At 47.9% G+C, this 21,229-nt stretch overlaps 1 protein-coding gene across 1 annotated transcript in view; it reads left to right on the top strand.

Annotated features, from left to right (window-relative positions):
* Positions 1–20,774, top strand: part of KCNJ5 (potassium inwardly rectifying channel subfamily J member 5) — a 30,283-nt gene extending 9,509 nt beyond the window's left edge. The window contains exons 2-3 of the mRNA XM_019713050.2: positions 11,892–12,840; positions 16,375–20,774. Coding sequence (XP_019568609.2) covers positions 11,904–12,840; positions 16,375–16,697 — 1,260 coding nt within the window. The 5' untranslated portion in view covers positions 11,892–11,903 and the 3' untranslated portion in view covers positions 16,698–20,774. The remainder of the gene's footprint in view (positions 1–11,891; positions 12,841–16,374) is intronic.
* Positions 20,775–21,229: the final 455 nt, after the last annotated feature.

Genomic DNA, 21,229 nt, shown 5'->3' with positions numbered 1-21,229 from the left:
ATTGCTCAATAATTAGCTACGCATGAAATGTTAAATTGCTTGAAAGGTACTCACATGTGATTAAGGCTTTTAAATCTACATTCCATACCTTGCATTAAACCTAATTTTGCCATTTTAATAATTGCTGAGTATATTTGGACTCACTTAGATATACTCAAATGGATCTTTTAAAGACCATAAAAAATGATCTTTTTGTCTCTGTATTCATTTTTCCAAAGATTTGAACTCCACAAGCAAATGCCAGATCTGTCGGCTCCCACTTCAGATGAGAACTCTGTCTTCCTTTAAAAACCCTAAGCGAAGCACCATTTAATGCTCCTTTTTTTCCTTTCATCTTTATTGTGAACTCCCAATAGTTTTGTTTCTTTAATGACAAAGTAAGCATGGGATTAGTCCATAGCACTTCTAGTAGGGTGCATGTTTCTCTCCAGATACCATAATGCTCAGGGGTTTATTACCTCCTTAGAATTGTGGTGGAGAATGCTCCAAGGATGCAATCTAATGAGCTGCCCATTACCTTCCCCTTGTCTGGGCTGCCCAAGGCTCTGAAGGTCCCAGGCTCACCTGATGCCCTTTGTGCCACCTACTGGCCCCCTTCACTGTCCAGCCAGAAATCAGGGCCACCAGTTATTGTTAAATTTCTCAGTGTTTACATTACATAAAACTTCACCTTCTCTATTTCTGTGTCTACAATGCCATCATCTTGGGAGTTGACCAGCACTCATGTGCCCTGGGCAAGCCACAACTATCCAACCATGAAGTGGGACTAATATAATAGGGGTCTCATGAGCCAATCCAAGAGTTTTGAAAGAACCCCACAGAGAGGCAAATTATCATTATTATTCCATAATACTTCCATCTAATAATAATACTGGAGTTATTTCATACCTTATACCCGCTCTTAACCTGTAACAGTTCAGGTAAGGGGACCATTATACTGGTTCTTGGCAGGGTAGGATATTTCTGATAAAATGGCAGATATTTCATTGATATTATGATTCCTGTGGATAGTTCCATTTCCTACATAGGATAGAGACCCAGGGTTGGGATCTATGGAGAAATGTATAATCCAGGCCCAGGAGAGTCAGGATTATAATTCAGGACCAAGGTCACACTCTGTTTAGTGCTCTGGATTTCGATGGGCATCGAGTGGGAGAGTGGGAAAGCATGGGCTCTTTAGTCAGGCCAGTGTCATTCAAAAACCAGGTGCTGCTGCTCACTAGCCATGTGACCTTGGGCCAGTTCTCTACCTTCTCTGAGTCTCAGTCTCCTTATCTGTACAGTGGGCACATTGTACTCACTCCACAGTGTGGCTGAGCTGATTAAGTGAGATAACATAGATAAGGCAGCTAGTGCAGAGTAGCACATACAGAAATGTCACTTCTGGGGCTATTCTGCAAAGAAAAACAAGAAGTCAGCAGAAGCCGCTGCAGGAAATACATTGAACATATGTTTAAAACAAAAGCAAACAGAGTGCAAAGGGCATAGGGAAAGCGGCACAGATGGATAGATTTTCCCCAAGAGCTTGCTCTGGTCATGGTGTCTCTGAGTGAAAACTAGGAACATCTAAGTCACTCTGGGAACAACTTCAGCCCTACATTCACATTGCCACCCTGGCTTTGATCTAAGTTATAATCCCACTCACGCTGAGGACCAGATTCCAGAGCTCCTCTTGGAGGGGCAGAGGCAGCCCCAGGACGGGGGCCTGGGATGCTTGGGGAAGTAAGACCTGTGACACCCCCAGGAAAGTCATTCTGAGCAGTCTGATGCAGCAGGGCCCCCATCCCCTGAGACTTCCTCACCCGCCTTACCCAGTGGCTCCCTGGCAGAGGCCTTAGCAGCTCAGCAATCAAGGACACGGTGTGCAAGGGTAAGGAAGTGTCCCATCTGACACAGCCTGTTCCTCCATCCACATGATCCCTGACTCCATGTTCCACTGAAAGCCCCTCCCCCTGCTCCTGGCACACGTTCCTCCTCACACAGCCATGAAACACTGTTGCACTCCAGAGAGAGGGGTGCCAAAATTCCCTTTGGCTATGGCAGACCTCAGCAGAATCCTCCCTCTTGGGAACTCGGCTTAAAACAGAGCTAGCAGGAGTATGCGTTGCTCGAGCCCTCGTGAGTCCATGACAGTGAGGAGCATACTGGGCATAAAAACCAGCACATGGGGTCTACCTCCACTCTCCTCGCAAAGCTCTGCAGTCCTATCTTCCCAGGATGCCCTAATTGTTGATACTCAGCATCCATGACATCTGAGCCAGTGACAGCTTGGGAGGTGACCTAACCCACTGTCCTCTGGAGAGGGAGCTCCCGCCACCTTCTCTGAAGTATTTATAGTCAGAAATGTCTCCCAATTGAGAACCACTTCTACTGGCAGTGAAATGGAGGACTGTAATGCTTACCCAAGACTCATCTCTGCAGCATACTTACAGGGGGTGCAGTTGGAAATGGCAGCTAGGCAGAAGATGCATTGTAAGAACAGGCATGTCATGGCAGCCACCTGCATGATGGAGGGGATGGGTGGGGGGACAACGCTGTGGACATAGAGACGGGGCTGGTGGGAACAGAGGGAGAAGATCATTGACCCCTGCTTCTGCTACGGTGTGACTCCCAGATTGGCCTCCTGGTTTCCTTCGTGGCAGACTCGTTAGTGCAAACAGGAAAGCTTTGAGGAGAATGTATTGACGTTGCCACAACCTCTTACCTCCACGCTCAGTGTAACTCAAAGTACAACCCAACACGTGCATGTGAGGAAAGACTCTCTCCAACTCAGGAGCCCAGAAGCATAAATTGGTAGCTGACAGAATGAATCTGACTCACAGATACATTTTCTTAGGCTAGCTCAGTGTTTCAAAATTGCTGAATTAGTTGGTGACATTAACAAAAGAAATTTCATATTTAAAAGCCTTCATTTCTAGATTTTCTGGAGAAAGAAAGTGGAAGATCGTGCAGCACTAGCTCCACGTTCTTGCATGTCTAGAGCTTATTTAGCTGGAACTGAGTCGCTGTGGCCCCCTTTACGATTTCATGTGTGCTCAGCTCAACCTCAGTCCCACCACTCCCTGTTGGTCCCCAAAACCCAGAGCAAGTTTTGATTGCTTTGACCACGTGTTCATATAATTGATTGCTTTTCCTAAAATAAAGAGAATTATCCCTTTTTAAATCTTTTTCTCTCTCAAAAATATGAAAAACGAAAGTCTGAGAAGACTTCATATTTGAATAAAAACAGGAAAAAGTGTATCATCTGATCAATAAGCATTGGCAGTGTGTCTGTGTTGAAAGAAGCAGCAGGTCTGTTCACTGACCTCACTCATCTGCCTTTGAAGGCAGCAGAGTTTGGTACCAACGTCATAGGTTCCGGTTACTACAGCGTGCACACCCCAGTAAGCTAAAATATTCACGAGTGACAAGGTATTCGTGCCCCCTCCTAGCTTAGATAGAGGAAAATCCAGCCATGAATTGTTATGAGTGAAACTGGTGGCTGCTGGTTAGTGGTCTCTGCCTTATAAGGGACCATATTGTCCAAACAGAGACTCTTCTGCGATTGAACAGGGCACTCAATGATTATTCCAGAACAACAGATGTTAGCTGGGACATGTGGACACCCTGTCTCCTTGGAGCAATTAGTGACCTGTGGGAGCAAATATTGCTGCAGTTAAAAGGAGTCAAGAAGCAGCTGTAAGCATAAACAGGGGACTTTTAGCTCTGGAGGAAAGCAGAAGAGTGGGTGGAGGATATAGCCCCAACAGGAGGAAAGGGGGATGGTCCCAGCTCTGCTGTACAGCCAGGGCACAACGGGCACAGAGCCACAAATCATAAACTGGTTTCCTGACACAGAGCAGGATGTGTCGGCTGGCTGTCTCCTGCGCTATGTATTTCAAGGCCTGACCCCCACGGAGGCTCAGAACCACTGATGACCAGGTCAAACCCCAAGGGCCCAGGAGGAACAACCTCAGAGGCAGCGGTGGCTGCTTTTAGAGGCTTTGGAGTTAGACATACCTGGTCTTGCCACTTAAAAGCAGAGTGGCCTTAAGCAAATCACTCTTCTTTTGTGATCTGTCAATGAGGCTACTAAGACGGACTTAATAGATTTGTTTGCATATGACATGAGACGGTGCATAAAAAATACCCAGCACAGAGATGGCACATAATGGGTGCTCCATACGTGACTATTAGTATTGTCTGCTCCCCAGTTTCTCAGGTCAGGGAGGCTCACCCCCCCCCCTTCACCAAGGCTTTCCTGACTCTTCCTCACCCACCCTGGCCAAGCAGAATTAAGAACTGTGCCTTGGTCTCTCTGTCACTCTCTGTTGCCCTGATTGTCACCTTTGTGTTGCTGGCATACATGAGCTCTCTGAAGGCAGAAAACAGAGCTGTGGTCCTTAGTCTAGGTTGCCTGTTAGAACCCCCTGGGGTCAAGTTCTCTGGGCTGGGACATAGGCCTCAGCGTGGCATCCAGCTCCCAGCTGATTCCAACGTGCACCCAAGCTGGGGGCTGGATTGAGGAGCAGCAGCATCCACATCACTGGGAGCTCCTTGGAAAAAATGCAGATGCTGGTGTCGATGTCAGAACCATCCAAACCTGTACAGAATTTTATGAGTTTATTTGAGCCAAACTGACGACAACTGCCAGGAAGCAAAATCTCAATGGATTGAGAAACTGCTCCACATAATGGCAGTTTTGCAGCTTGTTTTATACATTTATACAAAGGAGAAGGAGACGTAAGGAGGGTGACATGAAATCCATTGGTGGTAGATTAAGGAGGAGGGAGAAAGCAAAGTGGGGAAATCTCTGGGATGGATAAAAAGTACTCGTAAAACAGGCACATAATTCTTTTACGTTGGTGGGCACGGGAGAGTTAATCATTAACATTTGCAGCACATAGGGATGGCATTCAGGGAACAAGATTACAATGCGGTGTTTTGTCCTCTGGTGCAGTGGGTTGTGCCCTGAGGGGTCCGGAAAAAGGGGTTACTCTGACATTCCAAGGGTATGTTATCTTAGATACAAAAAGGCAATAGACAGGCTTACTGCAGGTAAAGACTGCCCTAGGTCAAGGAAGCTACAGGCTTAGGGCTGGACTACTGCCACCACCCCCTTTCAGTTAGGCATTTTTATGTTCGGATGTATGTGGCTACTTTCAGTCTCTGAGTTTGTAAGGCCCGCCATGCAGACCCGCCCTGAGCTTGTGAGGTTTAGTATGTGGCCCCTCTTGGTCCACACTGGAAACCCCAGACCTACTGAATCAGAATTGCAGGAAACAAGATCCTGTGAATGGAAAGCACAGGAAGGCTGGTGAAGTGCTTTTCCACTTCCTCCCACCCCCAGGGCTCAGCATAGAGCCAGCTTGCACTAGCTGTTCGTGGGGGTTTCACTGATTGACAGAACTAATCTGTGTCACAGTTTCCAATGGGCTTTCACGTTTAACATTTCATGTACAATCACCTAGATATTTTTTGAACCCAAGTTCAAAAAATAAAACCATGAAATATCCAGGAATTAAAGAATAGGCTTCCACCTAATTTGTTAAGAACAAATAGCTGCAAAATGATGACGTTTTAAAATAACATACCTGATGGGTTTTTAAAGATTTATTACTACTGAGCTCTTTGCCATTAAACCGCAGAATGCACCAAAAAGAGAGTTTGTTGTTGTTGTTTGTTGTTGGTAAGGTTAGTGATGTGGAAAGCTGGGAAACCAGGTTTGGTCCCGTGGGAGGAGCCTCCGCATCCGTGTGGTGTGGGCACAGGCTCTGGGTGGCTGGGGTCGCTGGCGACGCCTCCTTGACATAGAGAGGGTCAGACACTAGCTTCCGGCCACCTCGCTCGGTCCCCAGAGACAGGGCCTCTGTCTCTGTTCGCAGACCCACTTGGACCTTCTCAGCGCTGTGTCTATCCCGGGCTTGGGGGGAGGCGACGTGCCTGCGCGTCTTCCCCACCTCCCCGAGGGGGAGCTGTCCCGGGACTAGAGGCAGAAGAGCAGCTACAGCTGCCCTTTCCATTGGGGCGGGGGCGGCACTTGTCCCGGGATAGCTTGTTGAGAGAAGGGGGTCATGGAAAGCCGAGCTCGCGGCAGGGCGACCAGGGCCCCGATTCCACATTCCAGGCTGCCGCTCTCGGGGCTCCCTGTCGCCTCTGCGTGCTAGGTTCCCCGGCCCCCTCCAGGCTCAGGACTCACTGGTCCCTGCTGTGGTCCGGGACAAAACCAGTTTCCTGCCGCAGTCGGGTCTCCGTTTCCCCAGTTGCCTTCCCTACTCCTCTCCCCCAAGGCTCCTGCGGGGGGAGGGTCGGGGTGGGGGCTCATCAGGGACCCAGGAAGCCAGGAGCGGAGGAGAGGCAGGTCATGGAGCAGGAGAAACGCTCGGATCTGAGCTCCAGGGCAGTCTCTGCTTCAGTGTGCAAGCGCCAAAGCAAAAGTTCTAAGAAAATTCTTCATGCCCGGCTTCTTGGGGAAAGGGATCAAGAGGTTCCCAGCCAGGTGGCGCCGAGATGGAGCGAGCTGAAGACGTCCTCTGGGAGAATTAGGGACAGCAATTCTGTGCAGACACCGGAGTCTGGAGCTGTGTTTGGATCTCAGCTCCACCGCATTAGCTGTGTGACTACGAGCAAGGTATTCAAGCTCTCTCCGTTTCCCCCTTTGTGAAATGAAGACAGTCCCACCCTTGTAGGAGCAAATGACACGAAGCCATGGAAGCATAATGCTGACACCCAGTCGGCCCTGGGGACCAGGTGGTTCTCCTTCCTCATCCTTGAATTGCTTGAAGCACTGGGGTGGGCATCCCCTCCCTATTCCCAGCCCTGCCCATAGATAAAAAATAGTAATAATAATATAGCTACCACTTAAAAGATCGTCTATAAGGCAGGCACTGTACATGCACCTTTCATTTAATCTTCACAGCAACTCTCTTTGGTTGGCACGATTATCCCCATTTTGCAAATAAAGTAACTGAGGCTTAGGGAACTAACTTCCCCAAAAGTCCTGGGCTCAAGATATAATAAGAAGCTAGACAATCTGATGCCAGAGTCCGTTTGCCTGACTCTTCATTACCTGGTTCCCCTTTCTAGACGGTGCTTTATCTCTGCCATAATAAGGTACCACCAACGTAGTGGCTTAAAACAACACCCATTTATTAGTTCACAGTTCTGTAGGTCAGAAGTTCAGTCACAACTGGACTCTGCTCAGGGTGTTACAATGTGTCAGCCAACCACCTTCTCCTCTGGAACTCCGGGCCTCTTCCAAGCTCCTGTGGTTATAGCAGAATTTAGTTCTTTGTGATTCTAGGATTGAGGACCCCATGTCCTTGTTGCTGTCAGCTAGGGGCCACTCTCAGCTTTTAGAGGTCACCCACATTCCTTGTGCCATGACCCTCTCCATCTTTAAAGCCAGCAAAGGAGAATTTCCCTGTCGTCTAATTCCTCTCGTGCTTCCAATCTCCGGCTTCAGGAAAAGCCCAGTCCCTCACCTGATTAGGTCAGGCTCACCCCAGATAATCTCCCCTTCTTAAAGTCACCTGTGCCATAACATAACCTAATCATAGGCGTGAGTGTCCTGTCCCCAAAGTCTGGAGGCATATACAGGGAGATTATCCCTGGGAGGGGGGGCAAGAATCTTGTGAGCATCTTAGAATGTGGCCTTTCTATGCCTAGTACATGCTCTATTGATAATACCTTTAATACCCCCTGCTAACCTGGAAGATCTCTGAAGGCATTGGGGCAGCCTATTCAACAACCTGTTTGAAATATTTCTATATTTTAACAACCAGTACAACCATCTAGATTTATATAGAACAGTATACAAATATCTCAGTGTGAGATCTGAGTATATCCTCTCCATTAATCTTCTTCCAATCTCATCCCATATCCCAAACCTTAGAAAATGAAGACTGACCCCTCACATTTAAGAGAGAAAAGAGGAGATCATTAAGCATGTCTGCTGTTTCCATTTTCACAGCAGGGAAACTGAACCTGAGGCAAGACTCCCAGCCCAGTGCTCTCTTCAGAAAACCCTGTTGACTCCCTAAGTGCAGTTCCTATCAACCTTCCGTGTCCATGACTCTTGACTTTCTAAAGCATCTCCATGACACACAGTTTTCTTCACTGGGGGAGAGGGGTTAGAATTCTTAATACAGAAGTCCATTCATTAATGGATGTCACATTCATTAATGTATCATTTAAAACACAACTTCTTTTGATCTTGCCTCTTTTGATTCTTTCTCCACTTGTGTTTATATATCAAAGAGATTAAACCACTTTGTTGGACTTTAAGCTCCATCTTTCCCAAGAGCTTTAATCGCGTCTCACTGTAGCTTCCCATTAGGAGAAAAGATAAAGAGTGGTGACGGGCTTGCTGAGGTTTAACAGGATCTGCTCAAGTTGGTGCGTGTCTCTGGTCCTGCAGAGAGCAGCTGTGGTACTTGGCTTGCCTCAGCCAGGCCACATCTTTCTATTTGCCTGTCTCTCCACAGGCAGTTCTGCACAGACCCCCGGGTTCAAAGGGTCCGTGATAGAATATAAACTACACAAAGGCTGAATATATATGCATTTATCTTATTCACTGCTTTATCTCCAGCTCTGGGCACAGGAGCTAGGCTATAATAGTTCCTCAACTAATGCTTGCTGAATAGATGTGTCAATTAATAGAATGGATCTTGAAAATCTCATTAAATAAGCTTCATTGTCCCTGAATGTTCTTTTGACTTAGGGGGTTCCCAGCACTGGAGGCTAGGAATTCTAGGATGGGCATTTTGCTTGCCCTTTGAAGAAATCTGGTTAGTAAAGGCTCCAAGCCTTTCAGCTCCAAGACTGCACTGCAAATCTGTCACCGCGGGGTGGAGTGGTGGCTGGGGGCAGGGGCGGTGATTTCCATACATGCTTAGGCCTTTTTCTTCATCTTTAAAATGGCATTAATGGGATATTGCATTACATTTCAGTTCAAGGAGAGTTGAATATATATATTTATATTTACATTTATACTTATATTTATGTTTGTATTCAGACATCCCCCTAATGGCACCCAGGGTTGGATGAACAGGAAATATTATCTGAGGTTTATAGCAATAAACTGAGACAAAGACAGTTAGGACTGTTTCTTTGGATCACAGAGCGAGTTTGTTGGAAGCTGGGCTGGAATCCAGATCTCACCTGAGCTGAGTGAGGAACTGCTTCTGCAGACAATTCCAGCGCACTTAGAAAATATATGCCAGTATCAAATTGCAAGTAAACCTCCCTTTCCTCTCAGCTGAGTACAAGAAGTTTTCCAACCAGGGCTGAGGTGTCCTAAAAAACCTTTTTCTGTTGCCAGGACAGCACAAACCCTTCTCTTACAAGAACATATGAAAGTATGTTTAAAAATAAAGAAGGAAACAGTGCAGAAAATCAGCAAAAAGCAGTTTTTGCAAAAGAGCAGAGGGCAGGAGGATGTACTTTCCCAGGTACCCTGGCCAAGGACTTCACTCTTGAGGGCACTGTTCCTGCCCTGCCTAACATCAGGTGTCCAGGGAGTCCATGGCAGCACTTCTCCCAGACCCTATCTGGGTTCTAACAGCTGAGGTCCCCAGGGGCACACAGGGCCTTGGGATTCGAAGCATTTCTCAGTTTCTGGGCATCTCCCATCAAGTTTTCAGTAAAAAGTCTCCCACCTAGGGGCAGAGCAAAATTGTGCTTGGGATCCTGCAAAGCAGCACCAAGTGCTTCCCTCATTTATCTTTGTAACTGTCGTGTCAGGGAGCAGGGAGCAGGTGGCCCTGTGCAGAGTGGGAAATGGGCATCGGATGTCTGAGACAAACAGCCCTTCCTGTGACCCTTCAATACAATATTTTAAAGATTACCTTGAAATTGCCACAACCACCCAGGCAGCAGAGGAAAAGGTCTGTCACCATCATCTGACTTTCCATGGTGGGTGAAAGCTTCCTCGTATAGTCAATGAGGCAGTTGTCTCAATGGTTTATAGAACATTCACCCAAGTTGTTCTATCAGGGACACAATTTCCGGGGAAGGCAAGAACCTGGGAAATCAAGAAAAGCTTACTTATAATGACAAAGAAGGGCTGAATGATAACATCCCCGGAGGTGACTTCTCTCAGGATCAGAAGCTCATAGAACTTTCTGGAGGGAGCAGCTCATCAGTCTAAGCACAAGCCATAGAACTTCGGTTTCTGCTGGCCATCGTATGGTGGGTGCTGTGAGCCCTCAGGCTGGAGCCAGATACACCAAGATCCAAACCTAAATCAGTCACTTACTTGAGCTTCATTTTTCAGATCTGAAGATTGGAGAGTTAATAACAGCACATGTTTAATAGCTTTGTTGTAAGAATTATAAACGAGTTAATGGATATAAATTTCCTAGCACAGTGCCTGTCTCATGCAATGATCAGAAATTCATGTTGCTGTTATTAGCTGCAGAGATTCTCATGGTCTTTTCTAGCCTCAGTAGTATCTCGGAGCATTTAAATGGGTATGAGCAGAATAGCAGAAAAACAGACTGAGTACTATAGGTTTCTGGGTATTGCTTTAAAGTGCAGTATATACTTCAAAAACATTTTACAGCCTTTTTAAATTTTAATTTTTATTGAGATATAATTGACATATATTGGTGTATTAGTTTCAGGTGTACAGCATAATGATTGGATATATGCGTCTATTACAAAATGATCACCTCAATAAGTTTAGTTAACATCCATTCCCACACAGTTACAATATTTTTTCTTGTGATGAGAACTTTTAAGAGCTACTCTCTATTCAACTTTCAAGTTAAATATAGTCATGATGCTGTATATTACATCCCCAGGATTTATCTTAATGACTGGAAGTTTGTACCTTTTGATCCCTTAACTCATTTCACTCATCCCTTCACCCCCTCCCCACCCCCTCAGCCACCAATCTATTCTCTGTATCTATGAGTTTGGTTTCATTTTTAGATTTCATGTATAAGTTTATAGTCTTTTGAAAATCTTGGAGTATTAATATCATGCCCACCACAATTTTTTAGAGGGCAGGGAATTACTGAAAACAAACTTTTTAATGGTGGGTCTACACAGCAATTTGTTATATTAGTGCTCAGACAGCCACAGACTCCCCACCCAGACAGTAAGAGTAACCAAATGGTGAATTAGATCCATGCTGCGTTTTCCTTTCTGTCTGCTGCTAAGATCTGATAAAAAGGGGATATAGAGGAAAGAGCACAGGCTTTGGGCTCAACAAGCAATAATTCAAATGTCAGCTCTGCCACTTACTTGTTTGGTAGCCCAGGTGTCACTTGACCTCTTTGGAATGTTTTCATATTTATTTACTCATGTATTCACTAAGTATTTTTTGAGTACATAGAATGTGCCAGGCTATGATTTGGGTTCTGGGAATAGCTTAGGGAGCAAAACAGATCAAACGTGTGCCTTTGTGGCCCTTACATTCTAATGGAAGGAAAGAGATTATTAGAAATTAGCATGATGCATAAGCAAATAATATAGTGTTTATATGATGGAGGTTACGAGATCTAACTCTGATGGGTTGTTGTGGTGGATACCAGTGACGGTCCAGGTATAATGCATGGCCTACAGTAGGCATTTAATAAATTGTTGCAATTGTTATTTTTTAAAATTGCTCTGAGATTTCTTGAAATCCTTTAACACTTAGTGTATACTTTGCACTTAGGAACTGTTCATTTATTCATTCAACAACTCTAGAGCTTTTATTATATGCTAGACCTTATACTAGTCACCAGGGATACAAGCCAATAATAGAAGAAACATAGTCTCTGCCCTTGAGTCTGCCCACAGTCTTGTCTGCTGTGTCCTAGATGTGAGGCCTTTGAGCGCGCAGAGGTGGGAGTGACGTCAAAGTCTGGCGTTTCTGGGAATCAGAGCAGCCTGCTTCACTGATGATGTCTTTTTGAACTCAGCATATCCCAGCTATGGCTGGCGATTCTAGGAACGCTATGAACCAGGATATGGAGATTGGAGGCACTCCCTGGGACCCTAAGAAGATTCCCAAACAGGCTCGAGATTACATCCCCATCGCCACAGACCGCACCCGCCTGCTGGCAGAAGGCAAGAAGCCCCGCCAGCGCTACATGGAGAAGAGCGGCAAGTGCAATGTCCACCATGGCAACGTCCAGGAAACCTACCGATACCTGAGTGACCTCTTCACCACGCTGGTGGACCTCAAGTGGCGCTTCAACCTGCTGGTCTTCACCATGGTCTACACCATCACCTGGCTGTTCTTTGGTTTCATCTGGTGGCTCATTGCTTATATTCGGGGTGACTTGGACCATGTTGGTGACCAAGAGTGGATTCCTTGTGTTGAAAACCTCAGTGGCTTTGTGTCTGCCTTCCTGTTCTCCATTGAGACTGAAACCACCATTGGGTACGGCTTTAGGGTGATCACAGAGAAGTGTCCAGAGGGGATCATACTCCTCTTGGTCCAGGCCATTCTCGGCTCCATCGTCAATGCCTTCATGGTGGGGTGCATGTTTGTCAAGATCAGTCAGCCAAAGAAGAGAGCGGAGACGCTCATGTTTTCCAACAACGCGGTCATCTCCATGCGGGATGAGAAGCTCTGCCTCATGTTCCGAGTGGGTGACCTTCGCAACTCCCACATCGTGGAGGCCTCCATCCGCGCCAAGCTCATCAAGTCCCGGCAGACCAAAGAAGGCGAATTCATCCCCCTGAACCAGACTGACATTAATGTGGGCTTTGACACAGGGGATGACCGTCTCTTCCTAGTGTCACCACTCATCATCTCTCACGAGATCAATGAGAAGAGCCCTTTCTGGGAGATGTCTCGGGCCCAGCTGGATCAGGAGGAGTTTGAAATCGTGGTCATTCTAGAAGGGATGGTGGAGGCAACAGGTAAGACACTTCATCCTCCTTGGGCCTTACCACACACAGTAGCTTAGGTTACTGGGATTCCAGAGGATGAAAGTTCATGCCTGAGAATCCTGAGATGGCACAGTCAACGAGCCCAACCCCTAAGTCGTGATCTAAGGAGTATTGGTACTCAAGATGGAGTAATAACAGCAGGTAACAAGGTTCACTGAACTTTCCCAACTTCCAGGCAGGATTCTAAACTTTAAACATATACCTCATTTAGTGTCCTCCCATGCCCTCTGAGATAGAGTTCCTTACATCACAGATTGAGAAACAAGGCACAGACAGGCAATTTATTTGTCCAAGAGAAGTGCTACTAGGTTGAGAGTCAAGATGCACATCGAGGAAGGGGGACCCGAAAGCCAGCTCTTGTTTCCAACAGGCTACATCACCTGCCCCTTCCCATCCTGGAGCAGGTAAGTGTTTACCCCAAAAGAGTTGTGCAATCAAATAACTTTGGGAAACATGGGATTAGACAAAGGTGACCTGGTTTCTTAATGGTACGGCTTTACGGTGTCTTACATGTTGTGAATTGCTTCATGAGGGTGAACAGTGAGCAGAATTTCCCAAACTTAAGGATTCCCAGTGTCACAGAAACCTCTTTTTGAAGAGACCTATGCCCTAGACCTGTGGGAGCAGCTCTTCTTGCTGCCACTCTCCAGAGCAGCCTGACCCCCGGCTCCCCTATGGAAGGCTGGTTCGGTGATCACTGGGCATGCAGAAAACAGTGCATCCAAGTTCAATTATGCCCAAGGCGTGACCTCTCTGTGGCCATCCTGGCACCTCCCTGCTCAGCTACCAATTCTCACAAGCAGCTGGCAACCAAGACTTTCCACAATTCCTCACTCATGGCAGAGCTCTGTGTGGGCCTCCAAAGAGTGCCAGGCCTGAGAAGCCCAAATGCCCACGCCCACCACTCGCTGGACCTCCTGGAGAGAAGAGCCCTCAGCAAACCCTGCACCCTGCTTCTTAGTCCCTTCCTCTTGCTCCCTTTCTCTTTTTTTCACTGAGTAGGCTAAGCACTTGTAGAAAACTCACTCAGGCTTTTAATGATATGTATTTTTCTAATTCTTGCAACAACACCTCAGGGCTGGCTTCAGTCTTCCTTTACAGATGTGAAAGCTGCATGGGGCAGCTTCACGTAGACAGGAGGTGGCCAGACCCAAGTCTTTCACTTACAAATCTAGAGCTTTGTCTACTACACCACACTGCCCATAAATATTAGGAGCCTGCCACAAAGGTGGCCAAACAAGCCTTCTTCACCTTTCAGAAGCTGGTTGCTGGGTGGGAGAGTTAGACAAGGGCAGCCACAGACCTTCCCATGCAGGGCCAGGAGGACCTGGTTGGGGGGTGGCAAATGGGCTCCAGGGGCTGGTGCAGCTGGGCTGCTTGACCATCTGCTGGGCTAGAGCCTGTATAGGCAGCATATGGTGGCAGCCACAGGAGTCCCTGGGGCCAAGGACAGTCGGGATGCTGGAAGCTTCCTCCAGCCGGGCCAGGCGCTCACAGGTCATACCACCCTTGGTGCTAGGCTCAGGGTCAGACCACAGGCTGCGTTTCTGGGGGAAGAGCTCAACTCCAAGGCCGAAAAGGAGGGGTCAGGTCAGACACATGGGGACAAACAGGAAGGCCGTGCATTACCATTCACCTGGCTACCCTCACTGCTACCTGAAGCGGAGAGAGTGAGTGCTGAGACTGCCCAGTGGGCTTCCTTCATCTGGTCTCCTTCAAAGTCAGTGGCCTGCAGTTGACCTTCCCCATCTGGTTGACCTCCCCTCCCATGACCTGGGTTACCCTTGCTGCTGTCCTTGGGACTGCAGGGAGACCAAAGACACGAGGGAAGGAGACCACCCACCCACATTTGTTGTGATCTCAATTATCTCAATGGTTTGATTGCTACAGTATGGAGGCCAGCATCTGCTGTGATTTCAGGCCAGGGTTTGACTGCACAGCTCTGCCATAACTTGCCTGTGTGAGTTGGGGCAAGTTGCTTAACTTGTCAGGAAAATGAGGATAATAACCTCACAGGATCGTTGGGGGAATTGAATGATTAAATGGAGTAACGTATTCTAAAGCACAGTGCCTGGCACCTAGAGGGGCTTCTGTCCTTTACAAATGCATTGGAAGGTGACTACAAGGGGCACAGGTAGGGTTTCTAGCTATACGTTTGCCCACTGCCACATCCCAGGAGCAGGGACGGAAGAAGAGCAGGAAGAGCTCCAGAGGCTTGGCCCAAAGGCTCCCACAGAGGTACTGTCCAGCTCTTAGTGAAGCCCTGAAAGTGTAGACATCTGACATTCCTGCATCTAGGCTGGTGAGCGCCCAGCTTGAGCCTCCACAACTGTGCTGAGACTGGGCTTTGGGCAATGAGGGGCAAGGACTGAATGGCAAGGCCTGACCCAGACAGCCCTGCATCCCCACCCCCAGAGCAGAGAGCAAGCTATGAGCCCACAGTGTGTGGGGTGCATTGAGGTTGCCCAGCACAGAGCACAAAGGGAGGGGAAGCAGCCTTCAACGTGGACTTGTTTGTATGAGACCCCACCAGAGAAAGGCCAAGCTGGAGTGAGCTTCTCCTTCAGTTCCCAACGAGCACTTGCTCATACCTTCCTTGGCCAGAAGGTTAAATATCAGAAAGCTGCTTTCCTGTGACTCTAAGCACAGAGGCTCCCTTCTCCATAAACAAAGCTGCCCTCCCTCTCTGGAGAGAAAGTAACACCTAAAAATAACACAGGCATATCAGGGCTGAGTGGACAGGGAATGGAGGCATTGGAGCATGCTCAAATCAAGGAACCAAGCTCTGTGTGTGTGTGTGTGTGTGTGTGTGTGTGTGTGTGTGTGTGTGTCTGTGTGTGTCTGTGTGTCTGTGTGTGTGTGTGTCTCTGTGTGTGTGTGTGTCTCTGTGTGTGTCTGTGTGTGAGTGTCTCTGTGTGTGTGTGTGTCTGTGTGTGTGTGAGTGTCTGTGTGTGTGTGTGTCTCTGTGTGTGTGTGTGTCTCTGTGTGTGTCTGTGTGTGAGTGTCTCTGTGTGTGTGTGTGAGAGAGAGAGAGAGAGAGAAGCTTCTGCGCATATGTGTCTACCCAAAACAATCCCCATGTGTTCGAAATGCCTGTCAGCTTCTCTGAATTCACTCTCTGAATTTATCTTTGTTCAAACCATTTTCCTACCTCTTTTCTTGTTTTGATCTTCCAGATCTTAATGCTGTTTTCAGGAACCATGTTCCTAGGTCCAGCTATTCCAGAATTATCCACTCCAGTCTCTAGGAACCTATGTCAGAATCTCGCATTTCTAATTTTCTGCCTTCATCACACCTTGAGCTCCTTCAGGGCAAGGACTGTTTCTTAATTAGCTTTATATCTCCATCACGCTTAGCACAAAGTAGATGTTCAGCAAATGCCTAATTAATCAGGTGGGTGGATGGATGGATGATGGATGAATGGACAGATGGATGGATAACTGGACAGTTGGATGGATGGATGGCTGTGGCCAGTCCTAATACATGTACCCTCCATTGCCCCAGGCATGACTTGCCAAGCACGGAGCTCCTACATGGATACAGAAGTGCTCTGGGGCCACCGGTTCACACCAGTCCTCACCTTGGAAAAAGGCTTCTATGAGGTGGACTACAACACCTTCCATGACACCTACGAGACCAACACACCCAGCTGCTGTGCCAAGGAGCTGGCAGAAGTGAAGCGGGAAGGCCGGCTCTTCCAGTATCTCCCCAGCTCCCCCCTGCCAGGAAGCTGCGCTAAAGCAGAGCTGGATGCAGAGGCTGAACAGAATGGAGAGGACGAGCCTGAGGGGCTAAGTGGGTCCCGGGAAACCAGGGGTTCCGTGTAAGGGCTGCAATCTCCTCACAACCTCCCTTCACTGACTTCTATGAACTCAGACACTGTAGAGCCAGGGGTGAAGGGGCTGAATTAGCTGAGTGTGGTGTTTGGGGTGCCCAGAACCCATCAGAGCTCTGTGGGGAGGAACAGTATATCCAGTCCTGGAATCTCCCAGCTCAGGGCCTCTCCAAACAGGTGGCCTGTTTCCTGGGCCCCCACAGCAATGCTGTCTCTTCCCTTCCAGCCTCTGTGGGTGCTGGCTAAGGGCCTGGCCTGGATGGGTTTCCCCACTGAAAATTACAGGGTGGCCTCTGTCCTCACACACACCTCTGACATCTGACCCTAAGACTTAAGGATCACCTCCCTTCTTACGCCTCACAAACCAACTGGCAGCTCCCCCCTGGAGGTTGACACCTAGAGAGAGCTGTCACCCCATCCTCTCATTACAACCACCCTAAGGCTCATCATGGCTTTAGGGAGGAGAGATTCTGCCCTCCTGGAAGCTCAAATCCCCATCCTAGAGTGAGCTCACAGACTTCGTGGGTAATGGTCGATCCAAGTCACGCAGGCACTGCCTTTCAAATCTGAGACCAGTGACTTTTTGAGAGCTGCTGTGTACAAGGCCTTGATGATCTCTGTCCGTACCTGGGAAGTGTGTGTGTTTTTCCTCTGCTGTGTTCTACAGGTCAAATGTAACCTACTGGATAATTGATCTCCTTCAAGTAACTCTTAGAAGGCAGCCTGGACCACAGAGCACCTCTGAGCACGTGGATAGTTGCCTCAGCCACTTCCTGGCCACCCCTAAGTCACACTGTACTCTCTACCTTCCACCACAGGCAGAACCCCAGAAGCTGGCTCTTTTTTGTACTTTGGGCCCAAGAATCTCAAAGCACTTCTAACCTTCACTGTGGTTTTCTTACACAGTCTCAGGGAGACTGTGGGGAATCCAGGTAGAATGCAAGCTGAGTTTCAGAGGGCAAGGTGAGCCAGTCAGTGCTGAAACAGGGACTGTGGAGAGGGAAGAGAAACAGGGAGAAAGGCAAGCAACTGCAATTTTAAAATAAGCATGGGCACCTATTGTTGCTGAGGTGTCTGACTTCAGAGCTCAGCACATCTTTGTTACCCGGAGAATTAGGGGAGGCGGCGCAAAGGGAGAGTTGACTCCAGAGGCAGCTTCACCTTCAAGCTCAGGCTGGACAAATTCTCAGCTGGTGCCAACAAGCCCCTCCGGCAGGCACAGGTCTAAGAAGGCAGCTGGGCTGGGAGAGCAGGAATGGTGCCCAGGAAGGGGAAGGGGAGCACCGCCTCCTCCCAACTGGCAAACATGGGGTGAGGGGAATCAGCGGGAGAATCAGGATGGGGTGAATGTTAAGAGAAAAAAGAGCAGAGAAGAGCCTTGAAACTGACAGCTTCAGAGGGCTTTTCATTTCCAGGATAGATGGCATAGAAAGAGGACGGACAGATGGACAGATGGACAGTGCATGTTCTCATGTTGATGGATGGAGCCTGTCTGGTACATGTGGAGACAGAGAGGCTTCAGATTAACTGACTTAGACCTGGAGAGAGAATTCTGTTCCCCAGTCACAGAATTATGGAAGCCTCACCCACCATTTTCATAGCTCTCAACTGGCCTTTGAAAATGGAAGCATTTTCCTGCCCCAAAGCCACAGTGAGGCAGAAAGTTAGGGTAGAGCAAAGGGGAATGTGTGTGGACCTCAGGCCCAGGTCCCCCCAGGCTGGTCTTCTAGGTTCTGGGACAGATGAGAAGAGAAGGCAGGCAGCCTGAGATGGGGACAGTCACTCGTGGACGGCCACCCTCAGGGCAGGGGATCCCTGCGCTGGGGCACGTGGCTGGATCTTGAGAGGTGGGCACAGGGAAGCAGTGAGCAAGCAGGGGTCTTCTCCAGGGGCGTGGTGCTGAGTTGAGGTTCCAGGCATCCCTCTGTGGTGAAGAAGGTCTTGGAGGGGATGGGGAACAGGCTAGAATCCTGCCTTTGGGTAAAGGAAGCAGACCGCCTACAGCACCCCAGTATGCAATCAGGAATCTAAGGCAGGGAGTCCATTACTGAGACTGGATGCCTTGGGGTGAGAAGAGCTACAGCTGCACTGCCCCGGTACGCACCCAAAGCTGGCCAGATCCAAGGCTTACAGAGCAGGACTATTTCCTTGCCCTCAGCTGAATCTAAAACTTGGCTCAGTCATACTGATCAGTGCCTGCAAGCTACAGCCCTCAGGCAACTAAGCAAGGACAGGGAAACCACAGAGGAAAGTAGTCTTGTAGCTGGACTGGGGCCTGGGGCCTGTATCACAACTGCCTCTGTTTACGATTCTAAACATCCCGCAACTCACCAAGCAAGCCCCTCTCCCATTCTCTAACTCTGCGGTGCCTCCATGAATCGAAATCACATCTCTTGGCCAACTACAGAAGCTACAGAAGAGGAAGATACTGTAAAGGCTACAGAAGAGGAAAAGATCAAAGTCGTCCTCTTCTAAAGCTCGCTGATAGGCCAGAGCCCACGTACATTGGGATTAGTCACATGCTTACCTAAGTGTTCATATTAGCTGCTTTCTCTCATGGAAACGCAAATGCAAGATGACTGCCATTCATATCTCTAGGAAATCCTTCTTCGTGACCAGTTGATCCAACTAAAGCTTGAAATGTTCGAATCGTTTTCTGGAAGTGCTTGTATAAACATGGACTTACTCATTGTAAAGTCTGATGAGGTCCCGAGCTTCAGTGGGTCACTTTACAAACAATGTGCCTGCACACAAGCCACTGTGGGTCATAGCACTGAGTTGCATAGCTCAAAGCCCACCCATCACTTATGATGGGCCACACATTGTTCAGCCACGTAGTAAGGTGGAGTCAGTGGTAATTCCCACAGGCCTCAACATCTCCAAAATCCCAAAGCATTATTCCCTGATCAGATGCTAAAAGCATTGGGAGCTAACTTCCTGCCTTAGCATTTATGTCCTTCCTTTCTGAGAACAAACATCCCCTGTAAGGAAAAGGCCCCAGGAACTCAGAAGAAGGTAAGTTCCCACTAGTTCTCCTCTGCCCATCAATTTGACATCTGACAGATGTTGACATCATTGCCCAAAGGACCCTGTTCTCAGGCCAGGTAGAATGGGCATTGTCAATGATTCAGATGCTACCCTAGCTGTGCAGTCAGAACCCAGTTCCTGGCATTTCCTTCTGCTGCTTTGAGATGATGGCTTGAGCAGTTGATCTTGGTGGAGGAGAAAAAGCCCTTGTGTGTCTGGAGAGAAACCTCTCTGCTTGTGATCTATAACAACTGGGCACGTTCTTTCACATTGGTTATCCTATGCCCTGCCTTCCAGCAGGCCTCAACCATGTGTCTCTTTTGAGTTGGAGCCATAGAAATGTGAACTTTTTGTATTGAAGTTGCTAAACACAAAAACAATTGGCCTGTTGTCTTCTAAGAATATGCCCTGAATACATCTCTGCACATACACCATTTACTAAGCACCTACTATGTGCCCAGTGGTGGATTTGGCACTTCACCTAGGTGATTGCATATAATTCTCAAAACACCTGCAGAAAAGCTCTTAGAAACCCCTTGTTACCAATGATTCAACTGAGGTTCAGAGAGGTTAATTAGTTTGCTCAAGGCCACAGATGATAGGCACCAAGTGCCCCCCAAGCAAACACAGACGAGCTGTCATCCTGCCTAACACCCACTTCTGGGGCATCTTGGGGAGCTTGGGCAGCAAACATAAGGACCCCGCACTTCTTCAGACGGCCAGTTTGTGTGCCGTGCCATGCCATGCTGTGATGTGCCAGAGGGCTTCAGATTCCATCCACCAGCAGGTCCTCTTGTGGCAGCATAATTGGGAAACACCTTTCTTTGATTCCTAGAGAATTAATGAGCTATGAAGAGAGATTAGATGGGGAATTATTGCTTTCAGGAAGAAGCCAGTTGTTCTGCTTGGATTGGTTTTCACTAACATCTCCTTAAACTACCATGTCAAGTCTTTCTCCCTGTGTAGGATTTCTCAGTCTTCTTATTAAAAAGAACATCACTATACTGCCAAAAATTCATCCAATAAAGTGGATTTGATCTTACTGATCTTTCTCATCTTAAGTAGATGGCCATTGGCTTCCCATTGAAATTTACAGCCAGTTGAAGCAAGCCTGTCTGTGTTGTTTTCATCAGTCTGAAAACACAGTAGCAACATCAAGACTAGTGTTGCGGTGAGAACGTGGGCAAAGGTGAGGAGGAGGAAACTGGATGAGGAGAGCTGGACCAGGAGTCAGGGCACAGCCTCCATGGGCAAAGTGTGGGCATGGGTACAAGAAATGCAGGGAACATAAGCAGTGTGACTCTTGTGTTAGTCCTTTGTTCCCTCTCCCGAAAATAATTTTCACATATTCTCAAATGCCAAAGGTTCAGAATCTACATTACCTAAGAAATGAGTAACTAAAAATAACCACTGTAGGGAGCCCCTGGACTGGCAGTCAGCGTTCATGGCACGAACTGGCAAAATGATCGATGTTACCGAACAATGCAGAAGGGCCAG

This window comes from Rhinolophus sinicus, linkage group LG16 (genome assembly GCF_036562045.2).
Source record: "Rhinolophus sinicus isolate RSC01 linkage group LG16, ASM3656204v1, whole genome shotgun sequence".
Lineage (NCBI taxonomy): Eukaryota > Metazoa > Chordata > Mammalia > Chiroptera > Rhinolophidae > Rhinolophus > Rhinolophus sinicus.
The sequence above is the reverse complement of the archived record's forward strand: the minus strand, read 5'-3'. Positions and strand labels throughout refer to the sequence as shown.